Below are 22,866 nucleotides of genomic sequence, written 5' to 3'. Positions count from 1 at the left end.
TCAAATCTTAGAATTAAAAGTGTTTAGAATTTCAACTTTTCTCCACCTCTATTATTTTACAAAATCACATTCTTTTGATATAATTCGTCGTTCGTTTGGATGAAATTTGTAACACCTTGTTTTAATCCAAGACATGATTTAGAATTTAAACATAACAAAAAGTTTTAAAAGTTTAATCAACTCAAAGTTAACCTAAATTCCTTAGACGAAAATCACACTTCTAATTCAATTGAAAGATACAAATGAAAATAAGTTCAAAATGTAACGCAGTCGATTTATTACTACGTGATATTGTTTTTAAAATTCCTTTTTCCCCACCATCGGACATCAAGCAAAACATCAATCACTTTGAAACTCCACATTTATACCTAAATATTGTTGTAAGGGGGTTACTTTCCATTAACCACCTTTCATGTCAAAAATAAACTAAACGAGAGTAGAAATCAGAAAAATACAAATATATCATACCGTGTCCAAGAGAATTAAATAAAAAATATTCACCAAAATTATTAATAACTTAAATGTAAACTTAAAACAGAATACACATAAGAATTAATCAAAATTATCAACCATAAATCTTACATTATTTATATGCAAAAATATGCATGCTCTTAAACTACATTATCCGGATATAATCAGTATGTCACTAAGGCACCACACATAATTCGTCTCATATCAATGAAGAAAATAATATGTCACTAAAGCACCACACAAAAATGCATATGTCATGTCATGATGATGAAAATAAAATCTAACTACGCCACTTAGGCAAGCTCCGTCATTTAGGTAACCACATATCAGAAATAAAACACATCATCATGCACATGACTAGAGTAATAATTTTATTTTACATTTTCACCATTTAGACAACCACAAAATAAAAATAACATTTATTTCCGATCATGCAAATCTAAGAACATAATCTATTAATTACAGTAGGGGTGTTCGAGGTGTGGTTTGAGCAATTTTGACGGTAAAAATCGTTTGAACCACAAGAGAAAAAATGGTGTGGTTCGGTTTGGTTCGATTGTCTTTTAAAAATAAAACCAAATCAAACCAATATGGTTTATATTGATTTGGTTGGTTCAGGTTGTTGAGAAACAAGTGTGAGTTGTGTTGAGAAACAAGTGTGAGTTCTAAGTCTCACATTGCTTAGAAAATTGGAGGTTGAACATTTTATAAGTGAGAGGATCCATACACCTATCACCTTAAGATTTTTGGTGAATATATGGTGTGTCTCTCACTTGTTTGGATGAGTCTTTGACCTTTAGGTGAATGTTTGACCTAATATGAATGTTTCCCCCTCATGATAACCTATCAGTTGTTTGTTGGGTCAAATAGTATATTTTATTCATCCAAGTCTGACATCGGATAGTAGGAAGAGAATAGAATTTGAGTATTAATATAAATAGAGATGGTTAGTTTTACTTTTCTACACAACAACAAAATGTAGCATTTTAGGTATATTTGGGGATTTGAGTAGTTGCGTGTTTAGAGAGAATTTTCTATTTTTCCGTTCAAAAATAGTTTGTTGAGAGGATTTTCTATTTTTCCGTTCAAAAATAGTTTGTTGAAAGGGTTTGCAATTTTTCCATTCAAAAATTGTAGTTGAGAAAGAATTTGCAATTTTTTCATCCAAAAATTGTAATTCAAATAGGTTTACAATTTTTTCATTTAAAAATTATAATTGAGAGATGGTTTACAAATTTTTTTCGTTTAAAAATTGTAATTGAGAGATGGTTTATAATTTTTTCGTTCAAAAATTGAAATTAAAAGAGGGTTTGCAATTTTTCCATTCAAAAATTGCAGTTTGAAGGGTTTGCAAATTTCTCCTTAAGAGAGAGTTTGTAATTTTGTTTTGTAAAGATTTGAATTTAAATAATGAATTTGTGAGTTTTGTTTTTTATTTTTATTTTGCTCTTTTTTTTTTGTATGCTTCAGCGAGCGTAGAAATTTGTTTTTTTGTTATTTTCCCAACAACTGGTATCAGAGCTAAGGTTCCGATCAAGAGAGGAAGAAAGAGTAACAATTTTTCTGATTAAGGGAGGAATGAATAATAATAATTTTATAAATGTGGTTAATCATTATAATTATAATGATCACTTTGAAGATGAAGTTGAAGATATGTGAGACTTTAGATGAAAAGAGGATTTGTTGGGTCAAATGGTATATTCATCCAAGTCCGACATCGGGTAGTAGGAAGAGAATAAAATTTGAATATTAATATAAATAGAGATAGTTAGTTTTATTTTTCTACATAACAACAAAATGTAGCATTTTAGGTGTATTGAGGATTTTGGTAGTTATGTGCTTAGAGATGATTTTCTATTTTTTCATTCAAAAATAGTTTGTTGAGAGTTTTCTATTTTTCCGTTCAAAAATAGTTTGTTGAGAGTGTTTACAATTTTTCCATCCAAAAATTGCAGTTGAGAGAGGGTTTGCAATTTTTTCGTCTCAAAATAGTAATTTGGAGAGGATTTACAATTTTTCTATTCAAAATTTATAATTGAGAGATGATTTACAATTTTTTCGTTCAAAAATTGAAATTGAGTTATGGTATGTAATTTTTGTGTTCAAAAATTGCAGTTTAGAGGGTTTTTTTTTCATTAAAATTTGCAATTTAATAAGAGAGTTTGTAATTTGATTTTGTAAAGATTTAAAGTTAAATAATGAATTTGTGAGTTTTGTTTTTGAATTTTTTCTTGCTTTTTTTTGTGGGTATGCTTCAGCGTGCGTAGAAATTTGTTTTTTGTTATTATCCCAATAACTTGTATCAGAGTTAAGGTTTTGATCAAAGGAGGAAAGAAGAGTAACAATTTTTCTGATCAGGGAAGAAAGAAGACAAAAAGAAGATTGAAGAGTAGTGAAACTTTGGATGAAAGGAGGATTTGTTGGGTCAAATAGTATATTCATCCAAGTCTCACATCGGGTAGAAGGAAGAAAATATAATTTGAGTATTAATATAAATAGAGATAGTTAGTTTTACTTTTCTATACAACACCAAAATGTAGCTTTTTGGGTATATTAGGGATTTGGATAGTTGTGTGTTTATAAAGGATTTTATATTTTTCCGTTCAAAAATAGTTTGTTGAAAGGATTTTCTATTTTTCCGTTCAAAAATAGTTTGTTGAGGGGGTTTTCTATTTTTCAGTTCAAAAATAGTTTGTTGAGAGTGTTTATAATTTTCCCGTCCAAAAATTATAGTTGAGAGAGGGTTTACAATTTTTTCGTCCAAAAATTATAATTGAGAGAGGGTTTATAAATTTTCCGTTCAAAAATTATAATTGAGAGAGAGTTTACAATTTTTCCGATCAAAAATTGTAATTGAAAGAGGATTTGCAATTTTTCCATTCAAAAATTGCAGTTTGGAGGGTTTGCCATTTTCTCCTTAAAAATTGCAATTTAATGAGAGAATTTATAATTTTGTTTTGTAAAGATTTGAAGTTGAATAATGAATTTTTGATTTTTTTTTGCTTTTTGCTTCTTCAATTTTGTGGGTATGCTTCCGCGTGCGTAGAAATTTATTTTTTTGTTATTTTCCCACCATGGTTTTTTACCATACTTGAAAAGTTACTCATATAAAAAGTTTACTTTCGCCCCTTAATTTTGTTTGAAGAAGCAAAATAGATTTTTTTTCTGATAGATTTATTTCATGTCATGTACAATTTTTTGATAGATTGCGGTTTGGAGGGTTTGTCATTTTCTCTTTTAAAATTGCAATTTAATGAGAGAGTTTGTAATTTTGTTTTGTAAAGATTTGAAGTTGAATAATGAATTTGTGAGTTTTGTTTTGAACTTTTTTTTGGTACGCTTCCGTGTGCGTAGAAATTTGTTTTTTTATTATTCTTCCAACATGGTTTTTTACCATACTTGAAAAGTTGCGCATATAAAAAGTTTACTTTCGCACCTTAATTTTATTTGAAGAAGCAAAATAGATTTGTTTTGATAGATTTATTTCCTGTCATGTACAATTTTTTGATAGATTTTTTATTACTACGCACCTTAAAGTTTACTTTCGCACCTTAAGCTTAAGATGTAACGCAGTCGATTTATTACTACGTGATATTGTTTTAAAAATTCATTTTTTCCCACAATCACGCATCAAGCAAAACATCAATCACTTTGAAACTCCATATTTATACCTAAATGTTGTTGTAAGAGGTTAGTTTCCATTAATCATAATTCATGTCAAAAATAAATTAAACGAGAATAGAAATCAGAAAAATACAAAATATCATATTATGTCCAAGAGAATTAAATAAAAAGTATTCACCAAAATTATTAATAACATAAATGTAAGCTTAAAACGGAGTACACGTAAGAATTAATCAAAATTATCAACAATAAATCTTACACGGTTTATATCCAAAAATATGCATACTCTTAAATTACATGATTTAGATATAATCAATTTGTCACTAAGGCATGACACATAATTCGTCTCATATCAATGAGGAAAATAATATGTCACTAAAGCACCACACAAAAATGTTTATGTCATGTCATGATGATGAAAATAAAATATAACTACGTCACTTAAGCAAACTCTGCCACATGACAAGAATAATAATTTTAATATACATTTCCACCATTTAGACAACCACAAAATAAAAATAATATTTATTTACAATCACCTAAATCTAAGAACACAATTTATTAATTACATTAGAGGTGTTCACGGTGCAGTTTGAGCGATTTTGACGATAAAAGTCATTTGAACTGCAAGAGAAATAATGGTGTGGTTCGGTTGTCTTTTAAAAATCAAACATAATCAGACCAATGTGGTTTAGATTGATTTGGTTGTTTCAATTTTTTATCATACTTGAAAAGTTGTTCATATAAAAAATTTACTTTTGCCCCTTAATTTCATTTGAAGAAGCAAAACATAATTTTTTTGATAGATTTATTTCCTATCGTGTACAATTTTTTCATAGATTTTTTTCTATTTATTAAAGAGTTCTTTACTTAAAAATGATTTGACTGATCAAAATTTGGGCTTAATGATAAGTGGAACAAAATATTTATAGCGTAAGTGTATATATTGGTTCGGTTCATTGATTTGGGGGTTCTTAAAAATTAAAACCAAGAACCGAATCAAACCACATTGATTTTTATTGGTTCAGTTCAGTTTTAGAATCGAACCAGAAACAATCAGTTTTATTTCGGTTTGGTTTGGTTTTGATTGTCGGTTTAATTGGTTTTTCTGATCCGCTTACACCCCTAGGCATTGTAATAGAGTCTTTGCTTCCTATAGAATCTCCTTAAAATGTTGCGGATCTGCAAATGGCTCAGGAGACTGGTCCTGGTTCTTCATGTGAGCGCAAAGATTAGGTATTTGATGATGATTGGGTGTTTATTTCCAATATTTCCTTGCAAGCTCTAGAGGAAGAGTTGAATAGCCTGGTGTGATCTGCTATGCGATCTATTGTTACTTTAATTCTAGGCGAGCCTGGTCACAAGGAAGCTCTTTGCACAGACTGGGCATGTGGTGAGAAACGTCATTTGAAGAGGAGTATTAACAACTCGACTCTTTAATGAGATATGTACTTAAAAGAGTTGGAGAAGGTTATCGTCTCTTTGAAAGAGGTGGGGAAAAACTCTAGGCTTTGCTTAATTTCCCTGGCACCGCGGGCAGTCAGGTGATGCACCTAGCAAGGATGATGGAGAGGAAAACTGAGGCTATAGATTCTACTCGTAAGGAACTGGAGTTTCTGCATAGTCAAAATCCTTATCTAACTCAAAAATTGAAAGAATGTACTTCTTCGAGCCTTAGGGAAGTCAAAGAGTCTTTTGAAAATGCGCTACAATAGGTGGAGTATTTTCACTGTTCACTGGTTATTTCAAGGGATCAGATTCGGCAGGGTCTGATACTACAAGATGTGAGGGTCCTATCTATTCTTGAGTAGACCCATGTATTCCACCCCCCCCCCCCCCAATTTTGTTCTCTACATGAAAAATGTTAAGACATGGGCAAATATTTTTATGTAACTATTCTTTTTGTTGTTTTAGCAATGTTCGTCCCATTACCTGTATAAGATGCATTTATTTTATTTTATCTTAAACGTTGTATTACTTTCAGTCGACTTCTTTATGTTGTTTGCGAGCTAGAGGAGTGTCAGTGTTCGATTTTATCCCTTCAATTCATAAAGTTTTCCTACCACAAATAACGTTAAATAATGTTTTGCTTGAAGTGTAAATAACCTTGAGTACTTCGTGAGGCCATGTTTGACTACTTCATTTATAAGTGTGTTGCGTTAAGATGTAGGCGCTTTATTGGTAGGATGTTATTCCGATTTGATATAGTCATGCATTGGATTATGTTTATGATCGTACGCGTGAGATCGACTAGATGTGGTTATGCTTTGAGTCTGACTTATAATAATATGGCATTAGATCGGTTAAATATGGTTATGCTTTGAATAGTATTCCGCGTCACAAGGGGTCACTCCCCGGCCAAGGGTAGAGGATCCTCGTCACTGCCCCGAGGTAAGACTCGAATCTAGGTGGACGTCTCCAAAATCCACCACTCGCATCCCTTAGATGGGCTAGATACGAACGGGGGGTGCATCAGCTACGTAGAAATGTGTGTAGTCGTTAACTATGGGGGAATTGATTGATATAGTAGGACATGCAAAGCTTTTCCAATAGCACCCATGAGGGAATTGGTGTTGTAGTCAAACGTACAAAGCGTCTCCGCTAATTCTCCTAAAATATTTAAGTATGGTCAGCATGGTGGGGTATTGATTGTTGTAGTCGAACGTATAAAGTGTCTCTGATAACACTCTTGAATTTCTTTAAGCGTGCTCGACATTGTGAGATATTAATTATTATAGTTGGATATACACAACGTCTCCGACAACACCCCTGGATTTATTTAAGTGTGCTCAGCACTTTGGGGTGTTGGTTGTTGTAGTCTGACTTACAAAGCGTCTTTGACATCACCCCTGAACTTCTTTATCCTGACCATCAATTGCGTCTATTGTACCTTGATTTCCTCTTTACTTTATATAGTCACAAAGGAACAAACGTTTCAGACTTTGTGTAATTTCATTCATAATGAATAAATCTTTGTATATGCTAGTAGTAGTCAGGGCTGGTCCTGTTCTAATTTTAAAAATAGGCCTAAATTTAAAAAATATATAATTTTAATAATTAAAATGACAAGCAAAAGATAAAATTATATATTAAAGAAATGAAGTACCAAAAACTTAAAGTATTGTTTAAACTATAAACATCATTTCATACAACTTAAAGTAACTAACTACTTAAAAAGAGCCTTCCTACGAACACTTTTTGAAGCAAATTCGTTAACTAAACCTTCATATTTTATTGTCTCCAAAATATCATTTTCCACTGCTATTAATGCCAATCCATTAAGCCTTTCCTATGATATGGTAGACCGCAAGTAAGTCTTTAACAACTATAATTTTGAAAAACTTCTTTTTGCAGAAGCAATTGTTACATGAATAGTCAATAAAATTCTATATGCAATAACTGTATTAGGAAAATAATCTAAGCCTTTCAAAAATAATAATATATCAGTAGGTCTTATGGTTTCTTCAGGCAACATTTCTCTTAGTAACTTCAACTCTGCAAAAAATTCATTCCCGTCAATATCAAATTGCTCATTATGTTTCAATACTTGTTCAAAGTTACTACAACAAGACTTCAAAGTCGCATCATCCAATGATTGTAACTTGTGAGAAGTAAACAAAAAACCAAAAATACTTTCATACTCTTGGTATTGCTCAAATCTCTTATTAAGAGAAACAACAGCTTGATCAACAAGGTAAAGAAAATAATTAACTCTAAAAGATTCTTCTTCTGATAGCTCGACTTCTAGAATATTCAAATTCTCATCAAATTGTCTTTTTCTTTTAATTATACGCCCTTGAGGAAATGTTAGGGCAATATTCAATTCCACCGCAATTTCCTTAGCGTTAACCAATGCATTATAAAAACCTGTTTCTCTATATTCCTCAAAATATAAAATCAACCCCTTTATGTTTTTCATAGCAACATCAATAAGCATATCTTTTTCCTGTAAAAGCTTTCTAACGGAATTAATTGCAAATAATATTTCAAACCAAATAATTATGGCCATCAAAAACTCAAAATCACCAAGCTCATTTGTTGCTAAGGATTTAGCTTCATTTTGTATTTTAGGATCAAGATCATTTTTTGACACTTCAAGTAAAGCTTCTGTAAAATCTAACATTTGAGTTCTTATAGCTTTGACACTTTCTACACGACTCTCCCAACAAGTGGATGACAATGATTTTGGAGTCAACCCTTTTACATTATCTTTCAAAATTTTCCATCTCTTAGTAGAATTGGCAAAAATTGTATAAATGCGTTGAATAACTCCAAAAAAAATTCTAACTTTATTACAAGAGTTAGTCATATCACACAATGTCAAATTAAGACTATGACAACCACAAGGAGTATAAAAGACTCTCGGATTCATGTCTAAAAATCTCTTTTGTACACCTTGATGTTTTCTTCCCATTATCATAACCTTGCCCTCTCACATTAAATAGGTCGAGACCCAGTTCTTTCAATTCATTTTGTAAAACATTAAAAAACTCTTGACCAGTTGTATCATTCACATTCAAAAATCCTAAAAATGATTCCTCAATACTAACAGAAGCTGAAGAAATATCCATATATCTTATTATCAAAGACATCTGCTCTTGGTGACTAACATCAGGAGTACAATCAAGTATCACTGAGAAATACTTTGTCTGTTTGATTTTTCTAATGATTTAAATTTTAATCGTAGAACCAAGCAATGAAATCAACTCATTTTGTATTTTATGCCCAAGATAATGAATGTGAACTTTTTGAGTTGCAACACGTCTAACATGTTCTTGGATGATTGGGTCAAATTCAGCTAACATTTCAATCAAACCCAAAAACTTGTCATTGCTATCTTCGTACAATTTCTTCTTAGAACCACGAAAGGCCAAAATATGTTTAGCAAGAAACTTCACTATTGAAATAACTCTTTTTAAAACATTTTTCCAGTGATCCTTTTCTTTCTCAATTAATCTTTGAGTCGCTTTATCAATAGTTTAAATTTTTTGCAACCTTTGACGATACTCATACCAAATAGTCATATTTTTAACATATTCCATACCTAACCCGTGCTCTTTAATTCTTGCACCAACATGTACCCAATCACTATAACCCTCATTTGCTAATTGTCCCCTGCAAATCCCATTTTTAAAAACTTTACAGTAAAAACAAAATAATCTATCAAGCTCTTTCGAATAAATAAGCCAATCTCTATCTCACATCTCTCCATTTGCTAAAGCTCTAGTATACAAATTAGCCGTAAAGCGTCTATTCAACTTATCTCTAGGACCCTTCACAATAGAATTATCTCTTTTAGGACCTTTCGCAACTAATAAATCAACCATTTTAGGTTGAAGACGATCTCAATTTCTTGGATCAAATATATCATAATCAACATTATCATCATCATTATTAATTTCTTCAAGATTATCAACATCATCATTATTAACTTCATCAACAATGGACACACTATCAAGATTATCATTTTCAATGGGCACACTATCAAGATTATCATTTTCAAAAGGCACACTATCAAGATTATCATTTTCAATGGGCACATTATCAAGAAATTCAACATCAATATTATCAACATAATGACTTTCATTTGAAACTTGTGGTTCTTTGATTAAAAATTTATCAATAGCTCCTACTTGAGATTGAATTAACTCTTCAGTTTTTTTTCTTTTTCTTATGCTTATCATTTCCACATTCATACTTCCTATTCTTAGGAGGCATAGTAAAAAAACCTGGAATATCTCACTATTTCTTTTATGTCTGCTGATGGTCTACTAATAATCTTGTTGTGAAATTGTGTCCCTACACATTAAATTATTACATTAGTAACAAGAAAAATAGAAAATCAATTACATTTAAATAAAGAAAATTATATATTAATCATAAAAAAAACATCGAAAATTAGTAATTACAAATTAGTTTAAAAAAGTGAATTAATATAATAATATTTAATATAATATAAGTTCATCCATAAAATAAAATATTGATACTGTATCACTTTCTTTTTCTTTTTGTAAAAAATAACTATTCAAATCATACTTATTCATAAAATGGTTACTAATCAAATCATACTTATTCATAAAATGCCAAATCAAATTCAATTAATAATAATATTGCGGTGCATACCATTCATTTTTGTTTTTCTAACAAGCTTATCCACCAATTTATTAATAGTAATAATGGAATAATATTAATATCCAATAAATCCTATTAGTACCACTGTACCAAATTAAAAAAAAATCTGCATTTTCAGCAACTTTTTTCATATGCAGATTTTTATAATTACTCTCTTTCAATACCTTCAAAGTCAATTTAAATATTCAATTTATTCCAATTAAAATGACTCTTTTTTCTACCTTCAAAATTAAATCACAGTAAAAAGTAAATAATTTTTTAAATGGATGGAAAGAAAGTGATTCAAGAAACAAACCTGATAGAGAAGAGGATTGATGTGTGGCGGTGGTACATCGTTTTGTTATAGTGGTGCGGCGAAAGTTTTGTTACAGTGGTGGAGAGAAGGTTTTTAGAGAGAAAATTTTGTTTTCCTTTTCTTTATTTCACGGTTCTAAGAAGAGAAAGAGGGAGAAGATCAAAAGTTTTCCTGATACCAAACTTTTTATTTTCCAATATTTGTTTTATATTCAATAATAATAATAAAATATGGGCCCCTTATAATTGTGAGGCTCAGTGCTACAGCACTGCCTGCACATGAAGAGGGTCGGGCCTGGTAGTAGTTCACACACAAATAAACACACACACGTGCGCGCACACGCACACACACACAAGTATATATATATATATATATATATATTGTGTGTGTGTGTGTGTAAAAGAATAAAGAAAGACAAGAAGTTCACAAATATATTTGGCATCCACCGTTTGACTCGATAAAAAATAACTTGGGTCACACACATACAAATTTCACTAACAATCTCAACTCCATTTCACGATGGTGAGGGATGCCACTAGTATGACTACCAACAACCAAACTACCATAGTTGATATGTTAGCCACTATAGAGAAGTTGTGTCGTCAAAATGAAACATTACAAGATAATGTATGTAGTTGGTTGATTTTATGGAGGGAATTATGGCAAGAGCGGAATGTTACATAAAAGAAGAGGAGAGTAATGCTGAAAAGAAGAGGGAATTATGGCAAGTGAGAAATGATGGAGGGAATTATTTACCAATGCGTATGAAAAATAAAGCATTACCGAGCGGATTTTCTGCCTCTTATTTCTATTGTTGGTCTCCCCTTTGCTTAGCCATGTTTGGGCGTGCAGAGGATCATGCTTTGATGCTGATAAGTGAGGGAGGTCCTGTTAATCATCATACTTATGCCCTCTTCATGGTCCTTCTAGAGTGCACGATGTATCTTTTTTGCCCCTTCGTTGTCGGCATGCAAAGCTGATGGTTCTCCATGAAGGTTGTGTTATTTGAGCTTCAAGTGCATGGGGGAGGCTACTACATTCAATGCTTTTGTGAAGGCCTACCCAAAATGCAGTTGTAGAGGATCTTGCATGGGATGACCAGAAAATTTAGTGTTATTCGATCAAGGTCTCTTTCCTTTCCTACAGATACAATAAGCTCCACATATCCCCTTGGATGAATGGTTGTCCCAGTAAATGCTTGCAGATATAAGTTGTCGTATGGTATTAGGCTTCCTCTATCTAGGCCCATTTTTTCAAAGAACGACGAATAAAGGATGTCACATGAAATCCACTGTCTATCAAAATTCGAGAGACATCGAATTGTCTTATGATGGTCGTGATTACCAAGGGAAACAACTCATTAGAAATGCCTCCAAGTTTCTCTGAGTCCTGGAATGTTATCATGGGTCGGTCGAGGATCCTGGATGATGAACTACCTTAGTTTTTGTACATGAACATCATCTCAAAAAATTTCCTTTTGATCGTCCCTTTGGAAGGGAGATTTATCTGGGGTGCGCCGTCAATAATGGCAGTGATATACATCCATTTTCCCTTGCTGGTTTATCTTTTTTCACCACTTGGATCGACATCAAAAACCTTTGTAAGAGACTTGGTTTCTGGATACCCTTATCGGTTATGCTTGTCTCCCTTTACATACTCGAACAGTTGGTCATTCATAATCAGTGTTTCAATCACATCTTTAAGCTGGACGCAATCATCCTGTTATGACTGTGTCCTCTATGGAAGTGGTAGTACTTTGATTTATCTGTCTAGGAAGACTCTCAAACATGGAAAGAAGGTCGGATTCTTGCTTTCTGGAACTCAGTTTTAGCACACTTCCAGTAAATCTTATGCTTGGAAGTATTCAAATGTGATTACTTGTCATGCTTACTGTACATCTCTTTGTAGGCATCTTCTTTTTGCCGATGGGATTCCTTCCTAGATGGGCGGTTGGAACTTCTGTCCGCAGCTGAGGTAGGGTTATCAAAGTGAGTGTTTAGCTTCTTTTCCAACATTATGTATGGTTGAGCCAGATACAACATCTCCTGAAATGTCCATACATTCTTCTTTCATAGTTTGGTGCAGAAGGGATGGTGTAGTGGTAAATTCATGACCCTCAAGCTATGGATAAACTTGACGTCAGTAAAACCAGAGTCGCCACCGCGCTTTTATTGTTTCCAAAGGAGAAGGAAAAAGTATGAACAAAACCCCAAAGATAAGAAGTTTTCAAATCAAAACTAATAAAATGCCAGAGATTACAGGTAAGGGGGTTGGTTACACGGAGGGAAGGTATTAGCACCCAAAGTGTCCTAGGTACTCCTAGGGAGCCCTTTTTTATGTGTGCATATGTGTTTGGTATAAAAGATGTTTGAGAAAAATAGAGTGTGAGTATGAGAAAAGAATTCATTGATTATATTTTTGTGTTTGACAAGACCTTCGGTCTTGTGCCTACGTACCAACATAAAAATGAGGGATCAAAACCTCGTAATTGGTGGAAAAAATTTCAAATAAGTTGGTGAATTGCTTTTACCAAAAGTTTAATAAGAAAAGGGCACAAAGGGGCCCAAAAGTTTGAATTAAGTTGTTAGTTCTTTTTGTATTTTGAAATTTTAAGTCAATATGGTTAAATTTGTTTACAAGTTTGATTTAACAAAAAGGTTTGAAAATTCATTGGGGAGAGAGATTTTGAAATTTAAGAAGGAGAAGGATATGAAGAGACTACCCTAAGAAAAAATTTAAAAGTTAAGAGTTGAAAAGATCTGACCAATGGGATGCAATCTAACAGACAAGAATGCCATATAGAAACCCATTTTCCCTTGGACTTTAATCAAGCAATAATCAATAAGAAAATGAACAATATCCAGACATCATGAAGATTAAGGCATCAAATAAAGATAGCCACATCCAAGCAAGCAATCCCAGAAGCTAGTCGTCTTCTTTATCTTCTCATGTATCAGATGAAATATTCCTTGACCAACTCAGAGCAAGGCATTAGACACAAGATCAAAATAAAAATTAATCACAAAGATAAAGTTGTTGGTGTAAGCCCTAGAGGCCAATACTTTTGGTACTTGTATCGAATTATTTAAAGGCATTTTCTTTATTATGGTTGATTAATAAAGTCCCTAGAATAGATAGTCCCTTTAATGTATTAAGTGTGACTTAATCATGAGAACACATTAAACATAAGGGCACTATTCTTAAAGTATCCGTAGTCGAGCTTTAGTGTGAAGTGGGATAACATTAAAGCATTAAGACTATTATGTTTTTAGACTGATGATCACCTCTCATGGATCATGGATAAAGAGTTATCAAGTCTTAAACATAGGTATGAATATTAGGAGTAATATTTATACCGGATTGACCCGCTATGAGAATACTATATAGAAAGTTATGCAAAGTGTCATAAGTTATTCTCATGGTGATAATAGTGTATACCACTCTTCGACCTGAAACCACTATGGATCCTAGATGTAGAGTTGAGTGCTTTATTACTGATCCAACGTTATCCGTAACTGGATGACCATAAAGACAGTTGATGAGTACTCCACGAAGCATGCTGAGGGACATGAGTGTCCTAGATGGAATTTGCCAATCCTACGTAACAGGATAAATGTCTATGGGCCCAATATTGAACTGGACAAGGGTGACACGGTCTATACCTTGTGTTCAATATAGGCATAAGGGCAAAGGGGTAATTATACACATAATTATTATCACAGGAGGTTTTGTCAGATCACATGACATTTTCGTGACTTGGGTAGCAGTGATGTGTTGCTAGATACCGCTCACTGTTTATTATGTTAAATGCGTGATTTAATATAATTGCCAACGCCGCGAAAACCTATAGGGTCACACACAAAGGACGGATTGATGAGAGATAGAATAATTAAGGAACATCGTAAGGTACGGTGTACTTAAGTAGAATACGAAATATGGTAAGGTACCAAGTACTTAAGTGATTTTGGCATATTATGAGATATAGGCCAAAATGCATTTAAGTGGGCTTTTTGGCTTGAAGCCCACACAAGTGGTTCTATAAATAGAGCTATTGTGCAGAAGCTTTGTATGGGAATACAACACAACTGAAGAGTTGGAATTTCGTATCTCTCTCTCACTCAAAGCCTTCATTCATAACAGCTAGCACTGCGATTGAAGGAATCCGTTCATGTGGACTGAGTAGAGACGTTGTCATCGTTCAACGTTCGTGATCGCCCCGTGGATCTGTATCAAAGGTTTTGATCATTATCAGAGATCTGCATCAAAGGTTTGAATCGCCACAAGAGGTAACGATTCTATCACTGATCATGCCCATTCGTAAGGATCACTAAATGGAGAAATTTTTAAATTCCACTGCGCCTTGGATGGCAATTCTCCAATAGTGGTATCAGAGCCACTTACGAAACCATGAATCTGATATTTGTTTTTGTTCTGTAATAATATGATTAAAGACAGAATGAATCAAAGGTTAAATTGAGATCGATCAAGTTACATATATGTGATATATGTAATCCTGATGCAAAATACATTATATATGATATAGTGTTCTCGTTTCGTTCATTCAAACCCTCGATGATTGTTTTCCTTTGAGCGATCAATGGTCGTTTGCTTCTTGATCCGACATTAGTATGGTGAAGCAATGACGTGTTGATCAATCATACTGAATTAACAATCGAGATGTGTTTGACGGTCTGAAATTGGTGCATCAGGGTTAGTGACGGCACAAGGGTTGTGTTGTCAGAGAGTTATGCGATTAGGGTTTGAACGCACAAGAGTTGTGCTTCCTAAACACTTTTTTGGAACAGTGTTAACCGGTTAACGCGTATGGTTAACCGGTTAACGCAATGCGAAATTAAAATTTTTAAGTTTTCAAACAGTGTTAACCGGTTAACGCATTTGGTTAACCGGTTAACGCAAGGCGGAAAACAGTTTTCCAAGACATTTTCAAACAGTGTTAGCCGGTTAACGCATATGGTTAACCGGTTAACGCAAGGAAATTTTCACCCATTCGGCTAACTCAGTGCTTTAAAAGTGTCAAGTGTTGATACGAAAAGCGACATCGATTTTAAATGAATTGTTCATTAAAATGTGATGATCGGTCGTCGAAATTTAATTTGATTTTAATTAATTAAAGGAGTTAATAATAATAATAAAGTGTTTATTATTGTCTTGTGGTGATCGGTTATGGCCTTAGTTTTCCTTTATTCTGCTTTGGATTTTAAAATACGACCTGCGTGTCGTGCCTCTCTCTTAATCTCCCAAATGTAACTTCTTTTCTCATCTCACTCCCTCGTATGTAAAACGAGTTTCTTTCATGAAATGTAATGATATGAAGAAAGCAAAGAAGTCAGTGCCAAAGGAGGACAACCTTGAAGATCTTGCTTGGAGAAGCTTAGATCGTTGTAGGTTAGCTTAGGTTCTCTCATTGGCTTGGGAGAACAATTGCGCTAGGGGCCATAACTGTTTCATTTTGTTTGTATGTATGTTGATGCATGTGAATGTATGTTGATGCATGTGAGAGACGGTTTATATGATAAACAAGCCGGTGAGATCAGAAAAATTGCAATTCCCTCAAAATAAATATTAAGTTTATGCTTTCCAAGTTTTAACACTCATCAAGACTAGTAATGGATAATGTAGGTTTCGCCTACGCGAGGTGCATGATCTATATATTAGTAAGGTGCGATGGGATAATTGTAATATCCAACTGTTAAAACAATGGGTCAAACTTAACTAAACAAATTATAATAAGATTATATATATGTTTAGAAGCAAGAGTTGGGAATGATCCATATGATGGATTGGAATAAGGAGTTATTCACACAACTGAAATTTTCGAGAGTTGTATGAGATACAATTGGAAGGAGTTCCTACCTAAAATAACCTAGTTTTGTGTAATCCGCCTACGCGGACTTAGAACGAAGTGAAATATGGATCTCGACCCACTAGAAAATCTTCCAACGGGATTTTCCGAATCAAATGATGAGGGTCATTTGTTTTGAGTAAAATAGTGGGAGCATATTTAATTAAAGGCCTAATTGAATATGTCAATGATACTTATATTTTCATTAATCCTTATGTAGATTACCATGACAGCAAACACCTCTAACAACATCCTGCGATCAATCCTTGATAAGGAAAAATTGTCTGGGACAATTTTTTTGGATTGACACCGAAACCTGAGGATTGTCCTCAAACATGATAAAAAGCTGTATGTCTTGGAGACACCTGTTCCTGAAGAGGAACCTCCTAGTTCTGCACCTAAGGCAGAAAGAGATGCTTATAAGAAGCATGTCGATGATGCCAATGAAACTGCTTGTCTCATGCTGGCTACCATGAACTCAGAATTGCAAAAGCAACATGAGAACATGTCAGCGTTCGATATGATCGAACACCTGAAGTTGCTCTATCAAGAGCAAGCAAGGCATGAGAGGTTTGAAGTTTCAAAAGCCCTTTTTCAAAGCAAGTTAGATGAGGGAGCCCCTGTAGGTCCCCATGTACTCAAGATGATTGGGTATGTGGAAAACCTTGAGAGATTGGGTTTTCCCCTCGAAAAGGAACTTGCAACTGATTTGATCTTGCAATCGTTGCCAGATAGTTTCAGTCAATTTGTCCTAAATTTCAATATGATTGATATGGACAAATCTCTTCCTGAACTGCTCGCCATGTTAAGAACTGCCGAGCAGAATCTGAAGTCAAAAGGGAAGTCCATTCTGATGATCGGAAATGGAAAGAGACAGAACAAAAGGCCCACTAAGCAGAGTGATAAGGGGAAGGGCAAGGAAGTTGCCAATCCCAGACCCAATGCTGCTTTGAAGCCTAGTGGAGGCATAGCAAAAGAAGGCACCTGCTTCCATTGCGGTAAGACCGGACACTGGAAGAGGAACTGCCCAAAGTACTTGGAAGATAAGAAGAATGGAGTAGAGACTTCAACTTCAGGTATTTTTGTTATTAATTTATCTACTTCTGCATCATGGGTATTAGATACTGGATGCATTTCTCACATTTGTACAAATGTGCAGGAACTAAAAAGGAGTAGAGATTTGGCAAAAGGTGAAGTCGACCTACGAGTTGGCTATGGAGCAAAGGTTGCTGCTTTAGCCGTAGGAACTTTTGTATTGACTTTACCTAGTGGTTTAATAATTCAGTTAGAGAACTGTTATTATGTACCTGCAATTAGCAGGAATATTATTTCCATTGCTTGTTTGGACAAGTTTGGTTTTTCATTTATAATAAAGAACAATTGTTGCTCAATTTATTTGAATGATATATTCTATGCTACTGCACAAATGAACAATGGACTATATGTCCTTGATCTTGAAATGCCTATTAATAACATTAATACAAAAGGGTGAAACCTAACGAGTTAAAACCAACTAGGTAAGAATATTAAAACTCTTCGATCAGATCGAAGTGGTGAATATTTAAGCCTAGAGTTTAATGACCATCTGAAAGAGTGTGGGATCCTATCCCAACTCACTCCTCCTGGAACACCCCAATGGAATGGTGTGTCTGAGAGAAGAAATCGAACCCTGTTGGACATGGTCTGATCCATGATGAGTCAAGCCGATCTTCCAAACTCCTTTTGGGGACATGCGTTGTTGACCGCAGCTTACACACTTAACCGTGTTCCATCCAAAAAGGTTGATAAGACACCATATGAGATATGGAGTGGTAAGAGACCACATATGTCTTACATGAAGATTTGGGGTTGCGAAGTTTATGTGAAACGATAAATTTCAACTAAGCTTGAGCCCAAATCTGACCAATGCTTATTTGTGGGGTATCCTAAAGAAACAAGAGGATATTACTTCTACAATCCTTCGGAGGGCAAAGTGTTTGTCGCTCGAACTGGAGTTTTCCTAGAAAAGGATTTTATTTCCAAAGGAACCAGTGGGAGGAAAGTAGAGCTTGAAGAAATTCAAGAATCACAGAGCATCGATACACCTATGGAGGAATTAGAGCAGGAAACACAAATGGTTGTGGAAGAGCAACCTGCTCAAGTAGAACAAGACCAGCGTAGGTCAGGCAGGATACGTCACCTACCTGAGATATATGGATATCTGATCAAGGTGATGTATTACTCATGGATCAAGATGAGCCTGTGACCTACTCATGGAATCTTCATTTTGATGAAACAGTAAAACTGTATGGATTCATCAAGAACGAAGATGAGACTTGTGTCTACAAGAAGGTTAGTGGGAGCATGATCGTATTCCTGGTATTATATGTAGATGACATATTACTCATTGGAATCGATATCCCTACCCTGCAACAAGTAAAGTCTTGGTTGGGGAAATGCTTTTCTATGAAGGACCTGGGTGAAGCAAACTATCAGAATCTATAGAGATAGATCATGAAATGCTTGGCCTAAGTCAGAGTACATAGACAAAGTGCTGAGACGCTTTAATATGAATGATTCCAATCTGGTTATGTGTTTTGCTTAAATGGTGGCACTGTGAGCTTGAAAAGTTCAATGCAAGATGCAGTTGCTGATTCTACAATTGAGGCCAAGTATATTCCTGCCTTAAGTGCAGCAAAGGAAGCTGTTTGGATCAATAAACTTGGCATAATCCCTAGCATTGTGGATCCCATTGGTCTCTATTATGATAACAATGGTGTTATCGCACAAGCTAAGGAGCCTAGATCTCACCAACGATCCAAACACATACTTAGGCGTTGTGCGAAAATATGTAAAGTACCTACACTTGACAATATAGTTGACCCACTGACAAAGCCTATTGCACAGCAGAAGCATGATGACCATACTAGATCAATGGGCATACGGGGTATGCCTGATTGGCTCTAGTGCTAGTGGGAGATTGTTGGTGTAAGCCCTAGAGGCCAATACTTTTGGTACTTGTATCGAATTATTTAAAGGCATTTTCTTTATTATGGTTGATTAATAAAGTCCCTAGAATAGATAGTCCGTTTAATGTATTAAGTGTGACTTAATCATGAGAACACATTAAACATAAGGGCACTATTCTTAAAGTATCCGTAGTCGAGCTTTAGTGTGAAGTGGGATAACATTAAAGCATTAAGACTATTATGTTTGTAGACTGATGATCACCTCTCATGGATCATGGATAAAGAGTTATCAAGTATTAAACATAGGTATGAATATTAGGAGTAATATTTATACCGGATTGACCCGCTATGAGAATACTATATAGAAAGTTATGCAAAGTGTCATAAGTTATTCTCATGGTGATAATAGTGTATACCACTCTTCAACCTGAAACCACTATGGATCCTAGATGTAGAGTTGAGTGCTTTATTACTGATCCAACGTTATCCGTAACTGGATGACCATAAAGACAGTTGATGAGTACTCCACGAAGCATGCTGAGGGACATGAGTGTCCTAGATGGAATTTGCCAATCCTGCGTAATAGGATAAATGTCTATGGGCCCAATATTGAACTGGACAAGGGTGACACGGTCTATACCTTGTGTTCAATATAGACATAAGGGCAAAGGGGTAATTATACACATAATTATTATCACAGGAGGTTTTGTCAGATCACATGACATTTTCGTGACTTGGGTAGCAGTGATGTGTTGCTAGATACCCCTCACTGTTTATTATGTTAAATGCGTGATTTAATATAATTGCCAACGCCGCGAAAACCTATAGGGTCACACACAAAGGACGGATTGATGAGAGATAGAATAATTAAGGAACATCGTAAGGTACGGTGTACTTAAGTAGAATACGAAATATGGTAAGGTACCAAGTACTTAAGTGATTTTGGCATATTATGAGATATAGGCCAAAATGCATTTAAGTGGGCTTTTTGGCTTGAAGCCCACACAAGTGGTTCTATAAATAGAGCTATTGTGCAGAAGCTTTGTATGGGAATACAACACAACTGAAGAGTTGGAATTTCGTATCTCTTTCACTCAAAGCCTTCATTCATAACAGCTAGCACTGCGATTGAAGGAATCCGTTCGTGTGGACTGAGTAGAGACGTTGTCATCGTTCAACGTTCGTGATCGCCCCGTGGATCTGTATCAAAGGTTTTGATCATTATCAGAGATCTGCACCAAAGGTTTGAATCGCCACAAGTGGTAACGATTCTATCACTGATCATGCCCATTCGTAAGGATCACTAAATGGAGAAATTTTTAAATTCCGCTGCGCCTTGGATGGCAATTCTCCAACAAAAGTAGCAGATGAATTCAAACAAGATCCAATGCTTGCATCAGATGAAGGTTCAGTTCACAATAGCTTGGTCATAAAATGTTGGCATTGGCCAAGTCCTTTTTGCACAGGTGTTGTTGCCTAGTTCTAGGTCAAAGAGTTTAGATCAAGATCAATAGTCCACCAGACATTTCTTAGGTTTTGTTTTTTGTTAAGTATTTTAAGGTCATAAGACCACAAATAAAACCAAAATGCACAAACAATATATACAATCACAAGATATGACTCAAATGAGCAAAGTGAAAATGACATAAACATAAATAAGTTAGATGGAATGTAAATGACAATGAATGATAAATGACTGAAATTTAAATTGCATAAAGTAAATGACTTGAAAGTAAAGTAATATTAATAAGAATTAGTCAAATGTTAGTTAAAGGTTAATGGTGTTTTTTAATTAATTAAGTCATTCTTTGGAGAACACACAACAATTCTTTCACAAGTATGAATCATTGAACCAAGACATCTTCCATGAGAAGGGCTTCAACTTGGATAATTCAACAAGTATGCCACTAGCTCTCATGAAAGGAAAAATGGTCAAGTCTCCACACAATACCATGAAGAATGGGAGACTTACAATCTCACTTACTAGAATGTTATTCCATTAGGGTCAAATTTAGCTATATGTTAAGCAATCGTAATTGGACTTATGTAGAAGTCACAACTATCTGAGGCTGGGCAATAAAAATTTAGGTGTTAATGCATGTTATAGATTTGGTATGAAGAACTAAACTCCTAAAGCATACCACACACTAAAAGAAAAGATCAAGAGGGAGAGATATATCTCAGTCATATTTATATTGATTCATCTGACACAAGGTCATTGATGAACCAATTAGCCTTAAGACATTAGAGATTTCATTGGGCAAATGAGGGAATGGGAAATAATAGGGATGAAGATGAAGAGGGAGGGGAAGATAGAAACACAAATTGGTCATGGGAGGAGTTTCATCAAATCAAAACCATTCATTCATTTTGGGAGATGAAATGTACATTTCATCAATCCCCTAAATCCAATGGTTTTGATCCAACAAAAGTCAAATCAACCTTGACCAAGGCTCAAACAGAAAGTCAAACATCACAAGACCATAAAAATGGCTTCACAATATTTTTAAGCATTTAATTAATTAAAAATCCAATTTAAAGTGAATTAAAATACATTTTAATTTGGTCAAAACCTAAAATCCCTTCAAAACACCAAATAAATGGCCAAGAGATTTATCCTAGGTTAAACAAGATAAAAGGACCTTAGACAAAAAATTTAACTATTTTTGAAAAGTCAGAAGTATTTTTAAACAATTAAAAATATGCACAAAAACATTTAATTCATGAAAAATATCAAAATTAATCCAAAAAATAATTTTAATTCAGAATATGAAAGAGAAACATATTTAAAGATTTTTGGTGAAAGTCCCATATTTTTTGGATTAAAAATGAAATTAATATGAATTAAACAAAATAAAAGGATTAAATGAAAAATCAGAAAATAAAAAGAAATTAGAAAAAACCAGGGCTATCAGATCTCCCTCATTAATTAAGGTGACAGATCTGATGGCCACACATGCCCTTTCCATGGTGGACACAAGTTAAAGTGATGTACGCATGGTAATTCAAACCAAAGGTCAGGATTAAAACGTTCCAACATGACCAAATGGCCAGGAGGTGTGCCAACACACCACCGGAGCTAGGGCTCCGGTCATCTTCTCCGGTGACCACCACCGGACTGGTCCAACTTCATCTCAATGAAAAATGAAAAACAAGGACACTATTTCAAAGAGAAAATGCTCAGGATCTCGAATCTGGCCTCAATTTTCTCCAATTCCAAGTACATAAAAAGATACAGGGATTTGAATTTTGAGGATCATGAACTGGGTTGCTTCGATTTGACCTCAAAGCAACTCAATCTTATTGCCTACATTGGTAGGACTTCAGCAAACCAAAAATCAAAGAGAATGGTGAAGAATTGAGAGAGAATCGAAGAGATGAAGTTTCTGAAAATTCACCTTCGAGGGAGCTTGAATCTTGCTTCCAATTGGCCTTGGCTTAACTTCAAAAGCTTACAGAAGTTGAATTGGATCAAGGAAGGGCTTGGATTCTTGGAGTTTCAACTTCAAAACTGAAGTGAAATTGAAACTCGG

The 22,866-nt window shown here is 34.3% G+C and overlaps 1 protein-coding gene across 1 annotated transcript; it reads right to left on the bottom strand.

Annotated features, from left to right (window-relative positions):
* Positions 1–7,261: 7,261 nt before the first annotated feature.
* Positions 7,262–9,422, bottom strand: LOC127131737 (uncharacterized). Its single transcript, XM_051060655.1, has 5 exons — positions 9,298–9,422; positions 9,140–9,210; positions 8,491–8,650; positions 7,463–8,378; positions 7,262–7,384 (listed from the first exon to the last, which is right to left on the bottom strand). Exons 1-5 carry the CDS (start codon positions 9,420–9,422, stop codon positions 7,262–7,264), a joined length of 1,395 nt encoding a protein of 464 aa, XP_050916612.1.
* Between the last annotated feature and the right edge of the window lie 13,444 nt (positions 9,423–22,866).

The sequence above is a fragment of the Lathyrus oleraceus genome, chromosome 3, assembly GCF_024323335.1.
Source record: "Lathyrus oleraceus cultivar Zhongwan6 chromosome 3, CAAS_Psat_ZW6_1.0, whole genome shotgun sequence".
Classification (NCBI taxonomy): Eukaryota; Viridiplantae; Streptophyta; class Magnoliopsida; order Fabales; family Fabaceae; genus Lathyrus; species Lathyrus oleraceus.
Note: the sequence above shows the minus strand (reverse complement) of the source record. Positions and strands in the feature narration are given on the sequence as shown.